Source organism: Onychomys torridus, chromosome 12 (genome assembly GCF_903995425.1).
Source record: "Onychomys torridus chromosome 12, mOncTor1.1, whole genome shotgun sequence".
Lineage (NCBI taxonomy): Eukaryota > Metazoa > Chordata > Mammalia > Rodentia > Cricetidae > Onychomys > Onychomys torridus.
In genome coordinates, this window is record NC_050454.1 from 25,086,508 (window position 1) to 25,113,717 (window position 27,210).

The window sequence follows — 27,210 nt, forward strand, 5'->3', positions numbered from 1 at the left end:
CTGCTCATCATTTGCCTCCCTGGTGCGTGCAAAAGACAGAGGGCGCCCGCCCGCCGAATTACTGTCCATCATAGAGGGAAGTGATAGCTCGAACTCAGACCTGCTGTATCCAGTGATCCTGGCCAGCAAAAAATAAAACTTAGAGAGAAGAGAAATGGTCTGGAAGGGATGAGGGAATTCATACAGACACTCTGGGGAAAGAAAACATTTTTTTTTTTAACAGTTTGGTGTATTAAAGACATTAAAGACCTGCGTGTGTACACCAGATCTCTATAGAAGCAACACTGCTGACCCATCTCTCCACCGCCTATCTCTGCGCACGCGTGGATGCGTGCGTGTGTGTGTGTGTGTGTGTGTGTGTGTGTGTGTGTGTGTGTGTCTTCCTTCTTGCTGTAGCAGGGAAAATTCTACTGTCCATCTTCATCATCTCTGTGCAGCAGGAGGCGGGTTCATAAGCACCAGACCTGTCATGCTTTCCTCTCAAGCTTCCTAGGTTACAGGTTAACTCAGAATAAGCAAACCATTAGCAATGTGTTGCATAGAATCCTACAGAATAAAATACAAATGTCCTTCTGTAATAGAGACTATAAAGTACACATATCAATCTTACTGTAGTTCAGAGAAAAGACGGAAGGAAGGGAGGAAGGAACGAAGGCAGGGAGGAAACTGGGTCTAGAGAGATGGCTCAGGGGTTATGAACACTGGATGCTTTCCTCCTCCCAAGTGCTGGGATTAAAGGTGTGTGCCTCCACTGCCTGGCCTCTGTGGTTAACTAGTGGCTTATCTCTGCCCTCTGATCTCCAGGCAAGATTTATTTGTTAGAGCTTACACAAAATATCACCACATTTCCCTCTCTTTTTTTTGTCTAAATTAAAAAAAAAAAAAGGTTATAACATCCAGGTTGTTTTCAGTTTCTGGCTATTACAAATAAAGCTGCTATGAACAGAGTTGAGCAAGTGTCCTTGTGGCATGATGGAGTGACCTTTAGGTATACGCCCAAGAGTAGTATAGCTGGATCTTGAGGTAGATTGATTCCCAATTATCTGAGAAACAGCCACACTTGTAGGTGTACAAGTTTGCACTCTCACCGGATATGGAGGAGTGTTCCCCTTGCCTCCATATCTCACCAGCATGAGCTGCCACTTGTGTTTTTATCCTAGCCATTCTGACTAGTATAAAATGGAATCTCAGAGTCATTTTGATTTGCATTTCCCTAATGGCTAATGACGTTGAACATTTATGTGTTTCTCACCCATTTGAAATTCCTCTGTTGAGAATTCTTTATTTAGATCTATATGCATTTTAAATTGTATTATTTGGTTTGTTGATATCTAGTTTCTTGAGTATATATGTACGTATCAGCCTTCTGGCAGATATGGAGTTGGCGAAGATCTTTTCCTATTATGTAGGCTGCCATTTGTCCTTTGCTAGTGCCCTTTGCCTTACCAAAAGCTTTTCAATTTCATGAAGTCCCATTTATTAATTATCGATTTGAGTGCCTGCACTATTGGTGTTCTGTTCAGGAAGTTGTAGATGTTACCATCTTGTTAAATAAGAAACACAGAGCCAATTGCAGAGTTAAAAGCCAAGAGGTCAGAGCAATACCTGAGAGCTGAAAACCTTACCCTTCTCTGCTGCTCTGTTTTTCCTCTCTGCAAGAGATCTACTTCCCGTGTCCTGTCTTTTATATAGACTTTCTGATTTGCCTTCTCATTGGTTGTAAACCCAGCCACATGATCTCCTCCGTCACTGCCTGTCTGTACAGACTTCCAGGTCTTCTATGGTTGGTATTGAGATTAAAGGCGTGTGTCGCCATGCTGGCTGTATCCTTGAACACACAGAGATCCTGCCTAGCTTTGCCTCCCAAGTGCTGGGATTAAAGGTGTGCACCACCACCACCCAGCTTCTGCTATGGCTTTCTCTGACCCCAAAGCAACTTTACTAATATACAAATAAAATCACATTTCAGTACAAATAAAATATCACCATAGGAAGTTGTCTCCTGTGCCAATGCATTCAAGGGTATTCCCCATTCTCTCTTCTATCAAATTCAGTGCATCTGGTTTTATGTTGACGTCTTTGGTCCACATAGACTTGAATTTTGTACAGGCTGAAATGTAGGGCTCTATTTACATTCTTCTACATGCCAACATCCAGTTATATCAGAACTGTTTGTTGAAGATGTTTTCTTTTTTCCATAGTATAGTTTTGGCTTTTTTTTTTTAAATCAAAAATCAGTTGTCCATAGGTGAGTGGTCTGAGTCTATGATTCAGTTCCACTGATCAACCTGTCTGGTTTTATGCCAATGGCATGTGGTTTTTATTTTCATTACTATAGTCCTGTAATAAAGCTTGAAATCAGGGATGGTGATACCTCTGGACATTCCTTTATTGTACAGGATTGCTTTAGTTATCCTGGGTTTTTTGTTTATCCATATGAAGCTACATATTGTTCTTTCAAGGTCTAAAAAGAATTGATTTGACAGGGATTGCATTGAATCTGTAGATTGCTTTTGGTAAGGTAGCTATTTTTACTATGTTAATCCTACTGATCCCTGAGCACTGGAGATCTTTCCATCTTCTGATATCTTCTCCAATTTCTTTCTTAAAGACTTGAAGTTTTTGTCATACATTTCTTTAATCTGCTTGGTTAGTGTCACCCAAGGATGTTTTATGTTATTTGTGGCTATTGTTCAAGGTGTTGCTTCTCTGATTTCTTTCTTAGTCTGTTTATCATTTGTATATAGAAGGGCTACTGATTTTTTTTAAGTTAATTTTGTATTCAGCTACTATGCTGGTGATGTTTATCAGCTGAAAGATAATTTTTGTGATCACTTATGTATACTAGCATATCATCTGCAAATAACAATAATTTGACTTCTTCCTTCCCAATTTGTATTCTTTTGATCTCCTTTAGTTGTATTAATGCTCTAGCTAAAGCTTCAGGTACTATATTGAATAGATATAGAGAATGGATAACTTTGTCTTGTTCCTGATTGTAATGGAATTGCTTTGAGTTTCTCTCCATTTAATTTGATGTTGGCTTGCTATAAATTGCCTTTATTATGTTTATGTATATCCCTTGTATCCCTGATCTCTCCAAGGTATCTATCATAAAGGGGTGTTGGATTTTGTCAAAGGCTTTTTCATTATCTGATGAGATGATAATGTGTTCTTTTTCCTTTCAGTTTGTTTATATGGTGAATTACATTGACAGATTTTCATATGTTGAACCATCCTTGCATTTCTGATATGAAACCTACTCCATCATGGAAAATTATCTTTTTGATGTGTTCTTGGATTCAATTTGAGGGTAGTTTTATTGAATATTTTTACATCAGTGTTCATGAGGGAAATTGGTCTGTAATTTTCTTTCTTTTTTGTGTCTTCGTGTGGCTTGGGTGTCAGGGTGACTATGGCCTCATAAAATGAATTTGACAATGTTCTTTCTGTTTCTATTTTGTAGAATAAAAAAATAGTTTTGATATTAGCACTTCTTTGAATATCTGGTAGAATTATGCATTAAAAAATCTGGCCCTGGGCTGTTTTTGGTTGGGAGACTTTTTATGACTATTTCTATTTCTTTATGGGTTATAGGTCTATTTAAATTGTCTGATCTTGATAGTAAGTGGTATCTATCTAGAAAAATACCCATTTATTTTAGATTTTCCAATTTTGTGGAATACAGGTTTTTGAAGTATGACCTAGTGATTCTTTGGATTTGCTCAGAGTCTGTTGTTATGTCCCTCCTTTCATTTCTGATTTTGTTTTTAATTAGGATGTTCTCTCTGTGTCTTTTAGTTTGGATAAAGGTTTGTCTATCTTGTTGATTTTCTCAAAAAAAAAAAAAACCAACTCTTTGTTTCATTGATGTTTTTATATTGTTCTTTTTGTTTCTGCTTTATTGATTTCAGCCCTGAGGTCGATTATTTCCTGCCATTATTCCTCTTGGGTGTGTTTGCTTCTTTTTGTTCTAGAGCTTTCAGGTATGTTATTACATTGCTAGTATGAGATCTCTCCAAATTCTTTATGTAGGCACTTAGTACTATGAACTTTCCTCTTACCATCACTTTCATTGTGTCCCATAGGTTTGAGTACGTCGTGCATTTTTTTTTTATTGAATTCTAAAAAGTCTTGAATTTCTTTCTTTATTTCTTCCTTGACCCAGTGATCATTCAGTAGAGAGTTGTTCAGTATCCATGAGTTTGTAGGCTTTCTGTTGCTTCTGTTGTTAAAATTCAACTTTAATCTGTGGTTGCCTAATAGGATACAGGGGGATATTTCAATTTTCTTGTATCTGTTGAGACTTGCTTTGAGACCACATATGTGGTCAATTTTGGAGAAAGTTCTTGAGGTGCTGAGAAGAAGGTATATTCTTTTGTGCCTAAGTAAAATGTTCTATGGATATCTGTTAGGTCCATTTGATTCATAATGTCTGTTAGTTTCATTATTTGTTTAGTTTTCATCTGGATGACCTGTCCATTGGTGATAATAGGGTGTTGAAGTCTACCACTATTATGTTTAGGGCTCTATATGTGATTTAAGCTTTAGTGTTTCTTTTACAAATGTGGGTGCCCTTGCATTTGGGGCTTACGTGTTAAGATTTGAAACATCATCCTGGTGTATTTTTCCTCTGATGAGTGAGAAGTGTCCTTCCCCATCTCTTTTGATTAATTTTGGTTGTAAGTTTCTTTTGTTACATATAAGAACGGCTACACCAATTTGATTCTGTAGTCCATTTTCTTGGAAAATCCTTTTTAATCCTTTACTCTGAGGTAATGTTGGTAATGTCTGTCTTTGATGTTGAAGTATGTTTCTTGTATGCAGCAGAAGAATGGATTCTGTTTTCACATTCATTCTATTACCTTATGTCTTTTTATTGGGGGGATTGAGTCCATTAATACTGAGAGATATTAATGATCAATTATTATTAATTCTTGTTATTTGGGTGGTGGTGGTAATGGTGGTAGAGTGTGTGCTTGTGTGTGTGCATGTATATGTGTGTATGCTTTCCTTCTTTTGGTTTTGTGGTGTGAGATTATTTCTTACATTTTTCATGTGTATAGTTAGCCTCCTTGGGATGGAATTTTCCTTCTAAGTACCTTTTGTAATGCTGGATTTGTGGATAGATATTGTTTAAATTTGATTTGACATACAATATCTTGTTTTCTAAATCTACAGTGACTGAAAGTTTTACTGGGTACAGTAGTCTAGGCTGGCATCTGTGTAAGACATCTGTCCATGCTCTTCTGAGTTTTAGAGTCTCCATTGAAAAGTCAGTTGTAACTCTAATAGATTTGACTTTATATGTTACTTGGCCTTTTCCCCTTGCAGACTTTAATATTCTTTCTTTGATCTGTATGTTTAAGGTTTTGATTATTATGTGGCAGGGGAATGGGGAGTGACTTTGCTTTCTAGTCCAATCTCTTTGGTGTTCTGTAAGATTCTTATAACTTTTTAGGCATGTCCCTAAATTTAGGAAAATTTTCTTCTATGATTTTGTTAAAAAATATCTTCTAGGTTTTTGAGCTGGGATTATTTACCTTCTTTGATTCCTATTATTCTTAGGTTTGGGGTTTTTTTTTTTTTTTATAGAGCCCTAGATTTCCTGGATGTTTTATGTCAGGAATTTTTTTAGACTTAACATTTTCATTGACTGTTGAATCAATTTCTTCTATATTATCTTCTGAGCCTGAGATTCCCTCTCCTACATTTTGTATTCTGTTGATCATGCTTACATATGTAGTTCCTGTTTGCTTAACTATATTTTCCATCTCCAGAATTTCCTCAGTTTGTGTTGTCTTTGTTGCTTTGGTTTCCATTTTGAGATCTTGAATGGTTTCATTAATTTCCTTTATCCATATGTTTATATTTGGCTTTCTTTAAGGGATTTGTTCTTGTGCTTCAGCTGTATTGGAATATTCAGGAGTTGCTATAGTATGGTAGCTGGGCTCTGTTGTTGATTGTGTTCTTATACTGGTATCTAGACATCTGGGTTTGGGGTAATTATAGGTTTAGGTGCTGATTTCTGAGTTTATCTTTGTTGGATGGATGCTTTTTGTTTTGGCTTCTGTTTCCTTGCTGGTCCTCTGGCCTGAGTGGCCTTTGGTTTTGGTGACGGGTGAGTCCTCTGGTTCAGTAGTATGGTTCAGTTCACTGGCGTTTTGGGTGCCAGTGTTACTTCTGGAGTTCTGGGCTTCTAGGAGCTGGTATGGTATCTGGGATTCTGAATGGTGGCATGGCTTCTGGGGCTCTAGTTACCAGTGGATAGAGCAGTGGGCTTCTGCAGGAGTTGTTGGACTGGATATGGAGATGAGGGGACTGCTGTTGGGGAAGCTGGGCTGACTATGAGGAGGGTAGGTCTTATCTGGGGCTCCAGGTACCAGCATAGCCTCTAGTAGAGTGGTGGGTTTCTGCGAGGGTTGTAGGCGTGGATATGAAGATGAGATGAAGAATGCCGTTGGGGAAGCTGGGTGAGCTCTGAGGAAGCTGTGAATATCTAGGGCTGGCTGATCTTACCTGGGACTCTGTGTGACCAGCATGGTCTCATTTCCGTGGATAGAACTCATCTTCATACTTGCCAGCTAAGCACTATACTTACAATGTTATTTCCCCACTCATTAATCACATTTTCATGGTAATTTTTAAAAAATATGAATTTGTCTTCCACAATAAGATTCTTAATAGCCAGCATTTATCAAATGCCATACTTAAATATTATGTTCAGAGATCCCACACTACTATTATTTGTGAGAGATGATCATGTGCATGGAGAAGTATCAGAATCAATCAAAAGACTTTGAATCTTGTCTTATTCAGGGTTTCTATTGCTATGATGAAATGCCATGACCAAAAGCAAGTTGGGGAAGAAAACATTTATTTGACTTATACTTCCATATCACTTTCATCATCAAAGGAAATCAGGACAGGAGCTCAAGCAGGGTCAGAACCTGGAAGGAAGAGCTGATGCAGCAGCCGTGGCTGGGTATTGCTTACTGACTTGCTCTTTATGGCTGTGTTCAGCCTGTTTCTTATGAACCCATGGCCACCTTCCCAGGGTTGGTCCCACTCTCAATGGACTAGACCCACCCACATCAATAACAAATTAAGAAAATATCCTATAGGGCTGCTTACACCCCAATTTTATGGAGGCATTTTCTCAAATGAGGCTTCCTCTTCTGCAGTGACTCTAGCTTGTGTCAAATTGAAACAAAATTTATCAGACAACTGACCCCTTGTCAACTTAACTCACAAATACATCACTATTACACCATAACCTTTCCTTTCTTATTCATCCCCAAGATCTCACATTAAAAATGTAAATAACTCTAAAAGTCCCACCATCTTTACAAATTCAAACACTTTAAAATTTAGTCTCTTAAAGAAAACTCAAAGTCTCTTAAAACCTAAAGTCTCTTTTCAAATGCAGTCTCTCAATTGTATTATGTTCCCTGAAAATAAAAATTGAATAAAGTACTTTCTTATTTCAAGAGGGAAGAACCAGGGCACAGTCACAATCTGAACTAAGCAAAACCAAACTCCAACAGTATAAATAACTCAGCATCCAATGTCCACAATTTACTCATGATCTTCTGTGCTCCTCTAAAGGCCTTGGGTCACTTCTCTGGCTCTGCCCTCTGCAGCACACACAGCTGTTTTTCTTGGCTCCCATTGACTCCACTCCTCTGCTGCTGCTATTCTTGGTGGTCATCTCATGGTTCTTGCATCTCCAAAATTCTGGGGTCTTCTGCTGAAATTGGGCTGCACTTTCACCAATAGCTTCTCCTAGGCTCTCTTCATAGTAACAAGCCTCAACTTCTCTCCATGACCCCTTCAATTCTGTATCTTCAAAGTCTTCTCCTGGTGTCTCACAGTGCCAAACCTCAGCTGCTCTCCATGATCTCTTCATTCATTCAAAACCAGTACCACCTGAGTAACCCCTACACTACCAAGTCCAGCTGCTAGTACCATGTACAACTTTGGACACCTATGGAACACAACTTCTGCATGCTAACTCACACAAAACTCTCCACAGAAGATTTCTCCTCAACGATACAGGTTTCTCTTAATCACCACCAATTTCTCAGCTCCAGCAAGCTAGCTTCAATTAACCCAGCAAAGTAGGTTTTATTTTAGTATTTCTGGTATCTTTTTGATCATAGCTGATTCTTCAGCCCCAGCTAGCTGGAAACACAGAATCTTAATTCAAAATAACAAATAGCTCCAATAGAGTCTTTAAAATCACCCCTGAAACTTCACAAGTCATGCCTCCATCTTTTGCATTGCCCTCAATGTCCTTATCTTCCATTCTCCCACAGAATAGCTCATCAAGCACTGAATGAACACTCAGTGGTTTTTCTTGCACAACGTACCAAAGTCCTTCCACAATTCTTTCCAAAACAACATGGTCAAGTCTGTCACAGAAATACCCTACATTCCTGGTATCAACTTGTCTTAGAGTTTCTGTTTCTTCATTGACACACCATGACCAAAAGCAAGTTAGGGAAGAAAGTGTTTATTTGGCTTATCCTTGGATTACTATTCATCATCAAAAGAAGTCAGGATAGGAACTCAAACAGAGCAGACAACTGGAGGCAGGAGCTGATCCAGAGACCCTGGAAGGGTGCTGCTTACTGGCTTGCTCTCTCTGGAATGCTCAACCTGCTTTCTTATAGAACCCAAGGCCACAGTGTGGAGGTGGTGCCACTCACAATGGGCTGGGTCCATCAATCACTAATAAAGAAAATGACCTACAGGCCTGCCTATAGCCCAACCTTATTGAGGTATTTTCTCAGTTAAGGTTCCTTCCTCTCCAGTGGCTCTAGTTTGACATAAATCCAGCAGGCATTTCTAAACACAAGCTACTTTATACTACCAAGGAATGTTTCTTGTCACTAACAGCCACCAAGATTTTATATACAAACAAGGAGCCATTCATAAAAGTGAATAAATAAAAAGAACCAAGGCATTAGATTGGCGAAAATGACAAAACTCATATACAGAGAAAAATGTGACCTTTACTGAAAAACAGAGACTTGAACAAACATATAACAAAGATGAGATGACAAAATTACACTGAAAAGGCCATCTGCCTTCCTAAAGCTTTCCACAATGAAAAAAAATCACAAAATATCAGACAAAGAAATCAAAGAACAAACACACACTGACAAGATACCCTGTATTCATAGACTGGAGGAATTCAAATCATCAAAGGTCTGCATTAGTTAATGGGGTCCAAAGAATTCATGAGATTTCTATGACATTCTACATGGAACCAGCAAAAGAATCCTAAAGACATTGGACCTCCTAATTCCAAAATCTACCATGAAGCTGCAGGTAATCGAAACAGCATGGTATTTATTTGCAAGACACAGACACGTAGACCAACAGAATAGAATAGAGACTCTTCAATAAACCCACACATCTACAGAGAACTAATTTTCAACCAAGGTGCTAAGAACACACATACATACTAGAAAAAGACAGTGTTTCCAATAAATATTGTTAGGGAAATGGGATAACTCATAAGCAAGAGGCTGAAAGTAGAGTCTTCTCTCACACAAGTTGCAAAAATCAAATACAACTAGAAGGAAGGCTCAAATTTAGGATTTGAAAACCTATATTATATGTAGGTTTATATATACTATACTTATATGTATAATACATGAATATTTTATACAAACGTATATGTATTATATGTAGGTTTTTATGTATAGGTTTTAAAATATAAATATCAAATATAAAATCTCATAAATATATGATGATAAAACCATTAGAAGAGATCTTAGGAAAAATACTCAGGAAAGTAGAGTCAGTAAGGACATTTCAGACAAGATTCCAAAAACTCAGGCAACAAAACCAAAATAAACAACTGGATTCCATGATATTAAAACATTTCTGGTCAACAAGGAAAACAGTCAACAATAGTATGAAAGTGAATATCTCCTGAAAAGAATAAAATATTTGCAAACTCCATATCTGAAAGGGATTTGATATTTGAAGACATATAAGGAACTTAAGAACTCAATTAAAAAAATACTAGGTTTTATGGGCAATACACCTAAATAGACACATCTTAAGGAAGCATACAAAATGACTAATGGGCATGTGAAAAAAAATGCTTAATGTCACTAATCATCAGGGAAATGTAAATCAAAACCACTAGAAGATAACAGCTTACTCCATAAGAAGAGCTACTATTAAAAACACCAAAGAAAAGTGATGTATGCATATGGAGATAGGAATCTTTGCATATTGAAAATGAAATGTAAATTTTATGGTCATTATGAAAAACAGTATGAAGGCTTCTCAAAAAGTTTAAAACTACTATATGATCAAGCTATCCCATAACTAGATGCATATCTAAAAGAAAAAGAAATTAATATGTTGAAAATGTTGAGATGTCTGGGCTTCCATATTCTCTGTGGCACTATGTATAACAGATAAAAAATAAAGCAACTATCTTGTGGAACTGATGAATGGGGAAAATGTGATACACCCGTATGAATATGATTTGGCCATAAAAAGGAAATTCTGTTATTTGCAACAACATGGATGAACTTGTCAAGTAAAAAAAAAATTCAGGTACAGAAAGACAAGTATGACATGATCAAAATTTACATGGTACTCCAAAAATAACTATAGTTATTATGTATCAGTTAAATTTAATTTTAATTTCAAAATGTAAAGATACTAACAAAAATAAAACTTCACTTGAATTTACTGATTTTGGAATAGAATTGCATGTTGAAACAACTGTTTGTCACCACTTATTTCTAAAATGATAATTGCTGCTAGCAATTTGCATGATCAAATTTGTAAGGTTACTTCCTAAAATTAAAGACTATAGTAACAGAAAGAAATTGGATACTACAAATTATATCTTTGCCTGACAACGTTGGCTCTTTAACTTCTCAGTCTCTGTTTATGGCGATGTGAGCACTGGTGTTGCTAATAAGTTAGACATCTGTGTTGACGAAGGTTCAGGTGTGTTCTCTGACCTAGAGATACCATGACACTGTTACAGAAATAAACTGAATAAACACTCCCCCTCATGGCAGTACATAGTAAGACAAGGGTATAAGAATTTGAGAGATTCATACACAAATTCTCTTGAGAAATTGACCAAATTACTATAACTTGCCTATTGTTTTTACATTAATGTAGTAAGAGCAATATTTCATAATCTGTCTCCATGGAGATCCTATCCTCTATTTTCCAAAAACTTATCATCTGCTCCACAAAACCCAGATTCATCCATGTAGATACTTAATTAACATTCTCTCTTGAGTAAAAAATAGGCGTTAAAGAAAGTCTTAATCCTCCCTCCAAAGCTTGCTCTCCGTCTATTCCTGTACATTTTTGTAAAAGTTTTCCTTAATGCTATAACACTTACCTTGAGTAAGATAATTCTTTCCTCTCACTCTTTCTACATACCTGTCACTCAGGAAATCTTCCCATCCCCAATAAAACCTTAACCCCTCCTCCTCTTTCTACCTCTTCAGTCCAGACAGTTACCATCTGTCTCCTGACGGCTGTAGCCATCTCTTCAAAATGCTCCTTCATTCTTGTCTGCTAAGACTTCTCTTCCACATCCCAGTGGGAGAGCCTTCTAGGTTACAGATCAGACTCTCACCCTGCTTAGGTGATTCCCTCAATTGAGATGGAGCAGAATAAAAACCCCACCATTTTTTAAATTTAAAGAGTACATAATAACAGCAAAATAAATCACACACTATCAATTATGTCTACAGTTGCTATTGTCATGCCTAGTAACATTTCCATTTATCCTCCCATCATACATTGCTGTCCATGAGGAGAGCTGAAAAAATGAGTGGGGATTTTTCTATATTAATCCTATATAGTAAGATCTTGTTTTCAGCTTATGCCTCAGATGGACATATCTCAAGCTTCCAGTCTTCACATCTTCCTTTACACATTGTCCTGGGCCCTATGCTGTATTATGTGAAAATTTGTTCTCAATAAAGATTTTTTTTTTTTTTTAGTTTTTTTAAGACAGAGTTTCTCTGTGTAGCCCTGACTGTCCTGGCACTTACTCTGTAGACCTGGCTGACCTTGAACTCAGAGATCAGCTCGCCTCTGCCTCCCCAGTGAAGGGATTAAAGACATGTACCACCACTGCCCCAGGATCAATAAAGAATCTTAAAACTAGGCCAGAGAAATGGCTCAACAGTTAATGGCTCCTGCAGGCCAGAAGAGGGCACCAGATCTCTTATAGAAGGTTGTGAACCACCAGGTGGTTGTTGGGAATTGACCTCCAGGAAGAGAATACAGTGCTTTTAACCTCTGAGCCCTCTCTCCAGCCCCAGTTAAGAGCAGTTGTTGCTTGTTCAGAGGTCTCTGGTTCAGTTCCCAGCACCCATACAAAGGTTTCATAATTGCCTGTAACTTGAGTTTTAACAACTTCATCTGGCTTCCAGCGGCACCAGATGCATGTAGGCAAGATACATGTAAACATACAATAAAAAAATAAACAAATCTTTTCTTTATATAAAAAGAATCTTCTACTAAACTCACCATAAACAGAAATGCTTGCCAATAGGCTCTACTTTCATGGCTATTTGATGCCAGACACTGCTGAGCCTAAGAAAACAAGTTTTTCGTCAATATGCTCTTCATGATGGACTTTTCCAGACCCCTGGGAATTTTTTAAAAATAACATTCATAGCTAGTGCTATGGTATCTAGTTTCTCTGTCACATCAAGTTATCATATAGCTTACCTTTTCTTTTTGAAATTCATATAGAGAACGGTCCCAAAGATGATACATGAAATAAGAAACAGATTAATGAATACAACTGCAGTTTTCTTCCAATTTAAAGAATGATTCATGGTACCTGAAAAACATAAACCAGAACATTTTTTTTTTTCTGGTTACATATACTGCTCTCTTAGAGCCTTTAATTTGTAATGTTTTTTGATTTGCTGCAGCTTAATTGACATTCAAATTCACTGTATAAGATGCCTTTTCATTACCATGAAAAGAAAAGGAAAATCCTAGGTAGCAGTTTCTTCTTTCCTTGATTATAATTAGGAATATGCATGCCTTTAAGCAAGGTACTGTAGCTTTGCCTTTGATTGCATAGATGTGGTTTTTATCTACTTTCCACTATTCTTTTTCAGGAAGATACTACATAACCATTTTATGTAGGTGGAAGAAATTGAACACAAAGAATTTGACACTGAAATATGAAATATTCTGAAAGCAATTCCAAGAAAGCAAAATAACTGCACAAGGATTTCACCAGATTCAGGAATTTACATCCCCAATACTTATCATATACCTAAGCGATGAAGAACCATATTCTGAATTGATAAATTACTTCTTACGGACACTTGCATTTTAATAAATAATTGAAACTAACCATAATAACACAGCCAATAGATTTATAGAGGATACTTAAAGTATTTAATTCCTATAACCAAAGGGTTTGAATTTGGGAAAACTGACCAGGAAAAGGAGCTGGCCCACTTCAGTTTCAAGAAACAAACATAACACAAATACTTATCTCTAATATTTTTGAGACTCCTTAAAAATAGCATTAAAATATAAACTGTTAAATGAAAAGGAGCAAGAATATGACATAGCCTTCAGTGTCAAGAACTTGTGAAAAGAGAGACTTAGAAAATAAGTAACAGAAGAATCAGCTTCAAAGGTGAAGGAAAGAAGCAACCAGTGAAGCAGAAGATGACTGGAGACTTTCAAGTTATCATTTCTAAACATACTTAAAAAGATATGGCTGTCTTAATGTAAGTATTGAGGGAAAGTTTTTGAAAGAATGAACACTTTAGCCCATCCACTGCCTAGCATGGGTGGAGGAGGGGCTCAGCCTTCCCCACTCGTCAGTACTTCAATGTTTCCTACTGGTATATTCAGGGACAGTGGAAAAGCTTATCTTCAGCTGTGCATCTATCTGCTGCTGACCCCCAACCCTCAATGGATATGACCACTGATGGCCATGGTTAAACTAAGTGGGTCACAAGGTAAGATCAAAAGTCATGAGCCTGGGAGAGTGAGTTGTGGGGAGAAGTGTGGGGGTGGGATGATTGGAATGGGAGGGATATAAGAAAATGGAAGAGAACAGAAAGGAATCAGAATGCATTATATATGTGTGTATGAATAGTCAAAAATATAATTTAATTAACAAAAATGAACTATTTCCATTTTAAGTTGAAAAGGAAATTTTAAGTTAAAAACTTACTTCTCAAAAGAAGGAAAAACTCCATGAGAGAACTTAAAGAAAATATATATACAATCTCCAAGATAATATGAAGAAAAGAAAGAGTTATGGATATTAAAATGAAGTAGAAGCTACCCCAGATGGTTTAACGTAATTTTACTGAGAGATTTCTAAAATGAGACAGTTGCATTAAAAAGAGGAAATTCTCCATAAAATGAGAAAACATTCAGAATTTACTGATGGTTAGTGATTCTCCTTGGTTCCTGAGTTAATATGACCAAATTATGCAAAGTTGCATCTTTCTCACTAGCCCTCTGAGTTTATTAAAAACAAATGTCAATCATTACATCCTAACAGTGGAAAAAAGTAGATCAGGTCTCCTTACCAAGTTATATCATTATAGATTCTCATTTCATTCTCATTACAGGAAATCTATGAAGTCTGTCAATATATGGGAATAGGAACAAGATTTAAAGCCAGAGGTTTCCTGGACACTATGTCATCAAGTGAAAGCCTGGAAAACAAGTGAGGGCCTGTACAACAGGGAAAGAAAAAAATACACGAAACTTCTTTATTCTTCTCTGGATTTGCAACAAACTGTCAATGTATAGTTTGAAGAAAGATTATATTACTTGATTTTATTTTAAAATACATGGGGTATTATTATACTTACCTTAAACACTTATAGCATAATTAATATTAGTAGGGTGGTCTATATAATATTCTAAGCCTTATTCTCCTCTGGGGAATAATTTGAATCCCTTTTAGGATATGGTAGCAAAACTCCATACGGTGGTTTGATAGGAATGACCCCCATAAACTCGTGTGTTTGAATGCTTGGCCCATAGACAGTGGCACTGTTAGGAGATGTGGCATCATTGGAGCAAGTGTGTCACTGTAGAGGTGTTCTTTGAGGTCTCATGCTCAAGTCAAGCCCAGTGTGGCAGTTTTTTTCTGCTGCTGCCTGTGGATCAAGATGTAGAACTCTCAGCTTCTTTCCCAGAACTGTGTCAGCCTGCATGCCTCTATGTCCTACCATGACCAGAATGGACTAAACCTCTTAAACTTTATGCCAACCCCAATTAAATGTTTTTCCTTTTAAGAGTTGCTATGATCATGGTGTATCTTTGAAGCAACAGAAACCCTAACTAAGATAGAATTGGTACCAGGACTGGGGTAATGGTGTGATAGGCCTGACCATGCTTTTGTTTGCAGAAATGTGGATTTGGAAACTGGATGAGGAAAGAAATGGGATGCTTTAGTGGGGCATAATGAGCTATACTAGTAGGAGCATTGAAGACAGTGGTGCTGAAGGTAGTTTGAACTCTGAGGTACTGGCTCAAGAGGTTTCAGAAAAGAATTTTAGTATTTGGCCTAGAGATTGTCCTTGTCATATTTTGGCTAAGAATGTGTCTGCTTTTTGCCTTGTTCAAAATGTCTACCTGAGGCTAAAGTAAAGAGTTTTGGATTAATTGCATTGGCAAAGGAAATCTCAAAACAGTCTAATATAGACTCTGTCATGTAGTTACTACTGTTCACTCTTATAAAGATTTATAATAAAAAGGAACAAATAAAAATACAAAATGCACAGATTGAGGAGGAAAGGTGTTATGGAATATTATTTTAAGATATGTTACATTTGTTTATGCTGTGGAACATTTGTTTTAATGATGCAAAGATGTGTTGTGTTCTTTATGTTGCATTTGTTTAACTCTGTGAAGCTATGTTGCTGTGCCTGTCTAAAATACCTGGTTGGTCTAGTAAAGAGCTGAATGGCTGATAGCTAGGCAGAGAAAAGATAGACAGTGCTGGCACACAGATAGAATAAATAGAAATGAGAAAAAGCAAGAGAGATGAAAGGGTGAGAAAAGAAGTGGCCAGCCACCCAGCCACACAGCCAGCCTCAGAGTAAGAGTGAAAGTAAGATTACAGAAGAAAAGGAAAGAGCCCAGAGGCAAAAGGTAGATGGGATCATTTAAATTAAGAAAAGCTAGAAATAAGTCAAACTAAGGCTGGGCATTCTTAAGTAATAAGATGACTCCATGTGTGTACTTATTTGGGAACTGGGTGGCAGGCCTCCCAAAAGACTAAAAGAATGAAAAAGCAAACAACAATAAAAAAGTGCACCAGGGAGTATAATGGAGCTAAGCCCTACATTCACGGAAATAAACAGATTAAAGAAGAGCAGGATGTTAAATGGAATAAAGGGACTGGTGACCTCAGGATAAGACCCCATCTAGCTAAACTTCCCACTTGTGAAAAGGAATTAAAGAAAAGCTTAGAGCTGGGTGTGGTGGTGCATATCTTTAATTCCAGCACTCAGAAGGCAGAAGGTAGTGTATTTCTAAATTCAAGGCCAGCCTGGTCTACAGAGTGAGTTCCAGAATAGCCAAGTTTAAGAAACAAAGAAAAACCATTGAAAACAGAAAGCTGATGAAGATGTAGTTGAATGAGGGAGCCATGCTCCATCCCTGTCAAGCAGCAGAACCTGACAGCTTCAGCCATGCCATTCTGGCTTTCCAGTCAAGGATAGAAGAAAGGGATTATAGAATCCCCATCCTCCATCTAGGAAAACTGCTAAGCCCATGCATGTGTCAGGGTGTCTCTGAATGGAAGCCTAGAGGGGCCATTGCATGAAGATGTGAAGGTGAAGCTTGGGTTGCCTTGAAGACCCCAAGATGTTGGAGATGCCAGAGGCATGGGATACCTGTCAAGGAGGGCTGATAACAAGGAGTGGAAGTGTGTTGCAGTCAACAAAGCCAAAAAGAGTTGGAGATCTGAAGAGCAGTTTGACATCAGACATGGAGATACAGAATTTGGAATTTGCCCGGCTGGCCTTTGGTCTTGCTTTGGTCCAGTATTTCCTTACTATGCTTGCTTTCCTCCATTTTGGAATGGTAATGTATACCCTGTGCCATTAAAAGTTGGAAGTAGGTGATCTGCTTTTTTATTTTGATATTAGAAGGAACTACAGTTAAGAGATTGCATGGTCTTTGAAGTTTGGGATTTTAAATAGGTTTGAGACTGTTATAAACTATACTGACTTTTAAAGCTGGAATGAATGTATTTCTTCATTATATTAAGGCTACAAACTTATGGGGGACAGAGAGTAGAATGTGGTGGTTTGAATAGGAATGACCCCCATAGACTCATGAGTTTGAATGCTTGGCCCATAGGAAGTGGCACTATTAGGAGGTATGGCCTTGTTGGAGTAGGTGTGGCCTTGTTGGAAGAAGTATGTCACTATGGAGGTGAGTTTTGAGGTCTCATGCTCAAATTAAGCCTTGTGTGGCAGTCTTCTTCTTCTGCTTGCAGCTCAAGATGTAGAACTCTCAGCTACCTCTCCAGCACCAGGTACTCTTGCATACCACTGTATCTTGCCATGATGATAATGGACTAAGCCTCTGAAACTATAAGCCAGCCACATGGTCATGGTGTCTCTTCATAGTAATAAAACCCTAACTAAGAAAATGTCCTATGTTCATACTTAAAACTGAGTTTTCTCTAGCTATCTTTCTATAGCTTGACATCTGAAGTTCATTGGACCCAAAGACCCCAGTCTCTTCATAGCTGTATCTTTTAGATTCTAGGAGATCTTCCAAGAAAAAGGGGCAGTGGTGAAGTCCTCTAATACATCCCACCCTCTAACAAGTGTGTTGTAAATGCTAAGGCTTTAAGCAGGGGAACTTTTCACTTGAATAGGGTTGTTTGTTTCCTTAGGTCTCTGAAGCCTAAAATTTCACTAATTTGAAATCTAGAATGATCAAGATAGTCCATGTAACATGCTTTGGACTATAAATCTAAAATGAAATTCTGAAAGTCTGTAGACAGCGTGTTCTTGGCTGTTGAAAAACCATAAAAATCCTTTACTTGGTAAAAAAAAATGTGACTGGAGATTCATTAAGCTATTCCTAATGTACTCAAATGTTGGTATACCTTTAAATTATTTTAAATATTGTTAAATTACCCATATTACTGATAATTATTGATTATGAGCAACATCATGATGCATTCAAGCATGTTAATAGAAACAGTCACAGAAAGAGCTTCTAATGAGTGACTTCAAAACTGTATCTGGATTAACCACGAGGACAATGCCATTTACAGTGATGGCATTGTTGTTGGTTAGTGCATACAAGGAACAAACTAGTAGAACAATGACTTGTCATGCTTGAAAAACATTAAAACTAGCAAAGGTAATCTTGATAGGAAACAAATTATTACATTGATTGTGAAATATGAAATGAGTAAGCAGATGGCTAATGTATAAATAACTTAGAGAAATTATGATATAATGGTTGAGTGTCGTGAGAGTAAAATATAAGTATGTTATCACTTACTGTGGCAGTTTAATTAAGAATGGCTTCCAGAGGTTCATATATTTGAATGTGGCACTACTAGGAAGGATTAAGGGGTGGGCCCTTGTTGGAATAGGTGTTGCCTTGTTTGAAGGAGTGTGTCACTGGGGGTGGGCTATGACATTTTAAAGCTCAAACCAGGCCCAGTATCTCTCTCTTACTGTTGCCTTTGGGTCTAGATGTAGAACTCTCAGCCACTTCTCCAGTACCATGTCTGTCAGCACGCCTCCCTGCTTCTTACTGTGAAAACAACAGGCCACACCTCTGAAACTGTAAATAGGCCCCAATTAAATGTTTTCCTTTATAAGTGTTTCCTTGGTCATGGTGTCTCTTCACAGCAACAGAACCTTAGTTAAAACAGAAGTTGGTACCAGGGAGCAGGGTATTGCTGTGATAGTCCTGAACATGCTCTTTGTTTTATGGAAGGCTTTGGCCTAGAAAGTTGATGGACACTTTAAATTGGGTTAAAAGCCCATGTTAGTAGGATCATGGAAGATAGTGGGGCTGAGGCAATATGGAATACAGGGGCCCAGCACAAGAGGATTCAGAGTAGAAGAATATTAGGAAGTGGCCTAGAGGTGATTATTATGATATATGTGGCTGCTTTTTGCCCTTGTCCTAATAAGCTGCCTGAGGCTAAATTGAAGAGCTTTAGATTCAGGGTGTTGGTAGAGGAGATCTTAACAGAGCCTACTATTGACTCTATTATATGGTTATTAGTAACCACTTTTATGTAGATCTATAATGAAAAGGAGAAAGTGGAGCAAGGAAAACATAAATTATGCACAGTTTAAGGAGAAAAGGAGCACCAGGAAGTATAATGGAGTCCACAGGAAGTCCAGTGCTCAAGGGGATAAAAAATTTATATCTGTGGGTTCCTGTAAAATCAAAAATAAACTAAGTACTTTCATATTTAAGGAGAACCAGAGCATAGTCACAATCAAATCAAGCAAAGAAAGCTCCAAAAGTATAAATAACTCAACACCCAATGTCTAAGATTCACTCACAATCTTCTTTGCTCTTCCAAAAGTCTTCTTGACTTCTCTGACTCTGGCATCTGCAGCACACACAGCTTGTCTTCTTGGCTCAACTCTTCTGCTGCTGCTGTTCTTGGTGGTCGTCCCAGCATACTGGCATCTACAAAATGCTAGAGTTCCTTGCTGCAATTTTCACCAATAGCCTTTCCTGGGCTCTCTTCAGGGATTCCATCCCTGCCACACAGTGCCAAGCCTCAGCTGCTTTACATGAACCCTTCATGCTTTCAAAACCAGTGCCACCTTACATTTGGCTGCCTGTGCAAGGAACAACCTTGGTCATATCTGGAACACAGCTTCTGTGTACAGAATCTGAGGAAATATTTCCCAGAAGACTTCACCTCAATGATGCTCATCTCTTCTTAGTCACAGCTGACCAGTATCTGTTGTCCCAGTAAACAAAGGTTTTACTTCATTGGTTCTTGTCTTTTTTTAAGTACAGCTGGTTCATCAGCCTTAGCTAACCAAAACTGCATACTCTTAACCCAAAATAGCAAAAGCCAGGGCATTATCTGCACTGATCTCAATATTCTCATCTTCCAAGCTCTCATAGAACACCCCACTAAGCTCTCAATACTCAGTGGTTTTTCTAGCCTGTAGATTCAAAGTCCTTCTACAATCCTACAAAAACAACATGGTCAGTTTTGTCACAGCAATACCTAGTATTCTCATATGAATTTGCCTTAGTTACGGCTTCTATTGCTGCAATGAAACACCATGAACAAAAAGCCTGCTGGGTAGGAATGTATTTATTTGGCTTCCATATCACTGTTCATCATCAGAGGAAGTTAGGACAGGAACTCAAACAGGGCAGGAGATTGGAAGCAGGAGCTGATGCAGAGGCCATGGAGGAATGTTGCTTACTGGTTTGCTCTACATGGATAGCTAAGCCTGCTTTCTTATGGAAAAGGACCACCATTCCAGGGATGGCACCACCCAAAATGGGCTGGGCCCTCCACCATCCATCACTAATGAACAAAATGTCCTACAGGCTTGCCTACAGCCCAATCTTATAGAGGCATTTTCTTCCTTGAAGTTCTTTCCTTTGAAATGACTTTAGCTTGTGTCAAATTGATATAATACTGTCTAGCTCAGTATCTAAATATGAATGTTTAGTCATCAGGAAGTAGCATTACTAAAGAAGGGATAGGAGGTGTACCCTTATTGAAGTAAGTGTGGCTTTTCTGGCAAAAGTGCATCACCGGGGGTAAGCTTTGAGGTTTCAAAGGCCCAAACTAGGCCCATTGTCTCTCTCTCTCTTCTTGCTACCTGTGGATCTTTACATAGAACTCTCAGCCATTTCTCCAGAACCATGTTTGCCTATATGCCTCTATGTTTCTAACCATGCTAATAATGGACTAAACCTTTGAAACTGTAAGCAAGCCCCCAGTTAAATACATTCTTTATAAGAGATTCTATGAGCAAGTGCATCAGGATCATGATGGGGAAACCTGCAGAAATAACCAAACCACACTAGTGGGAACTCATGAAAGTTGGATCAGTGGCTGTGGAGACAGCATGGAACTGGACTAGGTCCTCTGCATGGCAAGACAATTGTGTAGATTGATTTGCTTGGGGTGGGAGACTGGCGGTAGAATCAGAATCCATCCCTAGTGCATGAGAGGGCTTTTTAGAGCCCACTATCCATGACAGGATACCTCATGCAGCCTTGAGGCAGGGGAAAGGGTTTGGATTTGCCTCTACTGGATGTGCCTCTCCCTGGGAGGCCTTGCCTTCTTGTGGGGAGAATAGGGGGTGGGTTGAGGGGGAAGGCTGTGTGGGCAGGAGGAGGGAAGAGGGGGATCTCTGATTGGTGTGTAAAATGAAAAAAAAATCTTAATAAAAAAAGTGAAACAAAAAGAGTTGCTGTGACCATAGTGTCTCTTCACAGCAAAAAAGTGGCTAAGATAGTTACCATATAAATATCCATATTATATTTACCCTAACATGAAGAGATTTGGAAAATAAAGCCAAACTTTAGACTGGGAATGTTTTTTCAACACTTGTCAAAAGGAAGATGGAAAACATCTAATAGGTAATCCAGGATCTCTACCACTTCCATAGAATTTCTAAGGGTCTGATGAAGATTGAGAATGATAGTCTTATTCTGCTGGAAATGGAAGCTCAAAACACATTAATGATGAGCATGGTAACAAAAAGACTATGGAAAGTGGTTGATGTGAAATAGTATAATAAAAGCTACTTCAATACCAAGATACCTAATTAGTTTCAGCTCATTAGTTAATAGCCCAAGTTTCCCTTTGTAGTTATTAAGAAAATGTGAAGAAATTACTTTTTAAAAAGTTTTTAAAATATCAAAGGTTTCCCAAATCAAAAAGAGTTCATAGGGCTTAGACATAGTAAGAGAAAGTATCTAAGTGACAAGCTTGACATTTAAAAACATGTTTCACCAAACAAAAGTACCTGTTATTAAATTTATAGTTAAAACTGAGTTATTTGAGAAGCATAACCTGTGCTCCCATACCCCCACCCATTGCAGCCCCAGTTGCAGGCCAGCATTTAAATCTCCTGCAAGCAGGCCTGACCACCAGCCCCCTTCAGACCCTGTAATCTACAATCCCCACTCTATTCCCCAAACACACCCATCCCCCCAGACTGCAGCTGCTCCCTGAAACAAAGACTCTACCAGCTCTGATTGGACCAAGAGGTAGGTGAGTGCTCTCCAAGTCAGTGACCCCAGACTCTAGGCATAACCCATGTCCCCATACCCCCACACATTGCAGCACCAGTTTCAGGCCAGTAGGCAAGAATGTTGCAGTCAGGCCTAACCACTTCTTCCATTGGACCCTGTAATATGCAAGCCCTACTCCATCCCCCAAACCCACCCATGCCCCAAGACCACAACAGCTTCCTGAGACAGACTCTACCAGCTCCAATTGGACTAAGAATCTGAGTTGCAGGCCGGCAGGCAAAACAAATGCAGGTAGACCTGATTATCACCACCCCCATCAGACCCAATAATCTAAAAGCCTCACTCTGTCCCCCAAAACCCACCTATCTCCTGAGACCTCATCTGCTCCCTGAGACACAGATTCCACTAGCTCCAATTGGACCAAGAATACTGATTGGACAAAGAGCAGCTCCCTGAGACACAGACACTGTTTGCACCAATTGGAGAAAGAGATAGGTAGATGCCAATGCAAGAATACATTCAAAAACATAAAGAGCAATATGGCACCACCAGAACCTAGTTATTCTGCTACAACAAGACCCAAACATCCCAACATAGAAGAAAACAATCATAAAAAATGACTTTATAAAGATGATAGAGGTCTTTAAAGAGGAAATGAAAATTTCCTTAAAGAAATCAAGGAAAAGACAAACAAAAAAATTGAAAGAAATCAATAAATCCTTTTTTAAAAAAGTCAAGAAAACCAATAAAAAGCAATCCAACAGGTGAAGGAAACAGTTCAAGACTTGAAAATTGAAATAGAGGCAATAAAGAAGACACAAACTGAGGGACTGCAGGAAATAGAAAATTTAAGTAAACAAACAGGAACTATAGATGCAAGCATAACCAACAGAATGCAAGAAATGGAAGACAGAATCTCTTCTGTCCATTGAAGGTACAAAGGAAATAGATGTGTCCATCAAAGAAAACATTAAAACCAACAAAGTCATAACACAAAACATCCAAGAAATGTGGGACACCATGAAAAGGCCAAACCTGTGAATAATAGTAATAGAAGAAGGAGAATACCAGCTCAAAGGCACAGAAAATATATTCAACAAAATCATGGAAGAAAACTTTCCCAACCTAAAGAAGGAAATGCCTATGAAGACACAACAAGCTTACAGAACACCAAATAGACTGTATACACACACACACACACACACACACACACACACACACACACACATACACACACACAGTCCCCTTGCTACATAATAATCAAACCACTATGCATACAGAATGAAGAAAGAATCTTAAGTACTACAAAGGAAAAAGGCCAAGTAATACATAAAGGCAGACCCATCAGAATAACACTCAACTTCTCAATAAAGATTCTGAAAGCCAGAAGGTACTGGGTAGATGTCATGCAGACACTAAGAGACCATGGATGCCAGCCATGACTATTATACCCAGCAAAACTTTCAATCACCTTAGACAGAGTAAACAAGATATTTCATGACAAAACCAGATTTAAACAATACCTCATTGGTGAAATTATTAAGGCCACTCCACGTAGTTACAAGGGAGGTTTATTTTGTGGGGTAACTTACAAATGAAGGGATAGGTTGCAGGGTCTGGGAAAGGTATGGCACAGTCTGGCAGTGTTCTCTGGAGAACTCTGCTGGGTCTACCTCCAGCGTCCAGGGTCCTGGAACCAAGAGAAACCTCTCCTCTTGATCCTGGGTCTTCAGCGTCCTCTCTATGCCCCGCCTTGTAGGCGTGACCATTACCGAAGCCTCAATGGGGGTTGAAACTTCCAGGCCAAGGCTGGAATGGCTACCCATTACAATACCTATTCACAAATCCAGCCCTACAGAAAGCACTAGAAGGAAAAATCCAACCTAAGGAAGTTACATGCACCCAGAAAAACACAGGCAATACATAATCCCACACCAACCAATCCAAAAGAAGATAAAAACACATACACCAAAAAGAACAAGAATTAAGAATCACTGGTCATTAATATCCCTTAATATCAGTGGACTCAACTCACCTATAAAAAGACACAGGCTAACAGAATAGATATGAAAACAGGATCCATCCTTCTGCTGCATACAAGAAACACACCTCAACTTCAAAGACAGACACTACCTCAGAGTAAAAGGACAAAAAAGACTTTCCAATCAAGGGGACTTAATAAGCAAGCTGCTGTAACTATCCTAATATCTAACAAAATAGACTTCAAACTAAAATTAATCAAAAGAGAAGGGGAAGAACATTACATATTCATCACAGGAAAAAATCTACAGGATGAAGTCTCAATTCTGAGCATTTTTGCCCCAAATAAAAGGGCACTCACATATGTGTAAGAAACATTTCTAAAGTTTAAATCACACATTAAACCCCACACACTAATATTGGGAAACTTCAATACTCCACTCTCACCAATGCCAAACAGAAACTTAACAGAGAAATAAGGGATCTAACAGATGTTATGACTCAAATGGACTTAATAGATATCTACAGAACATTCCACCCTAACACATAACAATACAACTTCTCAGCACCTCATGGAACCTTCCCTAAAATTGACCACATACTTGGTCACAAAGCAAATCTCAGCAGTTACAAAAAAACTAGAATAACCTCCTGTATTTTATCAGATCACCCATGGTTTAAAGTTAGAATTCAGCAACAACACATATACAGATAGCCTACAAACTCATGGAATCTGAATAATGCTCAACTGAATCACCACTGGGTCAAGGAAGAAATAAAGAAAGAAAGGAAAGACTTCCTAGACTTCAAGGAAAATGAATGTACAACATACCCAAACTTATGGGACTCTATGAAAGCAGTACTAAGAGGAATGTTAATAACTCTAAATGCCTACATAAAGAGGTTGACAAAATCTCACACTAGCAACTTAACAGCACACCCAGGAGGAGTAAATGCCAAGAAGTAATCAAACTGAGGCTGAAATAAATAAAATAGAAACCAAGGGAACAGGACAAAAAAAAATCAATGAAAGAAGAGTTGGATATTTAAGAAAATCAACAAGATTGACAAACCGTTATCCAAACTAATCAAAATGCAGAGAGAATAGCCAAATTAACAAAATCAGAAAGGAAAAGTAAGTCATAACAACAGACAATGAGGGAATCCAGAGAATCATCAGCAGGTTACAATTCAAAAACTTGTAATCCATAAAACTGAAAAATCCAAAAGATATTGACAATTTTCTGGATAGGTACAACATACACAAATTAAATCAAGACCAGATAAACAATTTAAATAGACCTGTAACTCCCATGGAAATAGGAGTCATTAAAAGTCTCCCAACCAAAAAAATCTCATTGTTCCATACAACAGAAACAGAAGGAACATTGACAAACTCTTTCTATCAGGCTATAGTTACCTTGGTACCCAAACCACACAAAGATGCAACAACAAAAGAGAATTACAGATTAATCTTCCTCATGAACATTGATGCAAAAATACTCAATAAAATACTGGCAAACTTGATCCAAGAACACATTAAAAAAAAACCACCATGATTAAGTAGACTTCATCCAAGAGATGCAGAGATGGTTCAACATACAAAAATCTGTCAGTGTAATTTATCATATAAAGAAACTGAAAGAAAATAAAACATGATCAACTCATTAGATAGATGCTGAAAAAGCCTTTGACAAAATTCAATACTCCTTCATGATAAAGATGTTAGAGAGATCAGGAACACAGGGAACATACCTAAACATAATAAAAGCAATTTACAGCAAGCCAATAGCCAGCGTCAAATTAAATGAAGAGAAAGTAAAAGCAATTCCACTAAAATCAGGAACAAGGCCAGGCTGTCCACTCTCCCCATACTTATTCACTGTAGTACTTGAAGTTCTAGCTAGAGCAATAAGTCAACAAAAGGAGATCAAGTGGATTCAATTTAGAAAGGAAGAAGTCAAATGTTTGCTATTTGCAGATGATATGATAATATACAGAAGTGACCCAAAAATTCTCCCAGGGAACTCCTATAGCTGATAAACACCTTCAGTAATGTGGCGGGATATAGGATTAACTAAAAAAAAAAAAAAAAAATTCAGTAGTCCTTCTATATACAAATGATAAATGGGCTGAGAAAGAAATCGGAGAAACACCACCCTTTACAATAGCCACAAATAATATAAAATATCTTGGGGTAACTCTCCAAGCAAATGAAAGGCTTGTATGACAAGAACTTTAAGTCTCTGAAGAAAGAAATTAAAAACATCAGAAAATGGAAAGATTTCCCATGCTCCTGAACAGGTAGAATGAACATAATAAAAATGATAATCTTATCAAAAGTAATCTACAAATCCAATGCAATCTCCATCATAATACCAACACAATTCTTCATAGACCTCAGAAGAATAATACTCAACTTCATATGGAAAAACAAAAACCCTAGGATAGCTAAAATAATCCTTTACAATAAAGCAACTTATGGAGGCATCACCGTCCCTGACTTCAAGCTCGACTATAGACCTATAGTAATAAAAATAGCTTGGTATTGGCATAAAAACCAGCATGTGGACCAATGGAATTGAATGGAAAACCCTGACATTAATCCACATGACTATGAACACTTGATTTTTAACAAAGAAGCCAAAAGTGTACAAGGGAAAAACAAAAAAAAAGCATCTTCAAAAAAGGTTGCTGGAATAACTGGATGTCAACATGTAGAAGATTGCAAATAGATCCATATCTATCGCCATGTACAAAACGCAAGTCTAAGTGGATCAAAGACCTCAACATAAATCCATCTACACTAAACCTGATAGAAGAGAAAGTGGGAGGTAGCCTAGAATGTGTTGGCACAGGAGACCACTTCCTAAATATGACACCAGTAGCACACACACTGAGAGCAACAATTAATAAATGGCACCTTATGAAACTGAGAAGCTTCTGTAAGGCAAAGGACATAATCAATAAGACAAAACAACAGCC

General features: G+C 37.9%; 1 protein-coding gene across 1 annotated transcript in view; it reads right to left on the reverse strand.

The window, feature by feature from the left end:
- Window positions 1–10,924: 10,924 nt before the first annotated feature.
- LOC118593755 (OX-2 membrane glycoprotein-like) overlaps window positions 10,925–27,210 on the reverse strand; it is a 31,923-nt gene continuing 15,637 nt past the window's right edge. Inside the window, exons 4-5 of the mRNA XM_036203268.1 lie at window positions 12,742–12,856; window positions 10,925–11,000 (exon numbers count right to left, since the gene is read on the reverse strand). Coding sequence (XP_036059161.1) covers window positions 10,925–11,000; window positions 12,742–12,856 — 191 coding nt within the window. The remainder of the gene's footprint in view (window positions 11,001–12,741; window positions 12,857–27,210) is intronic.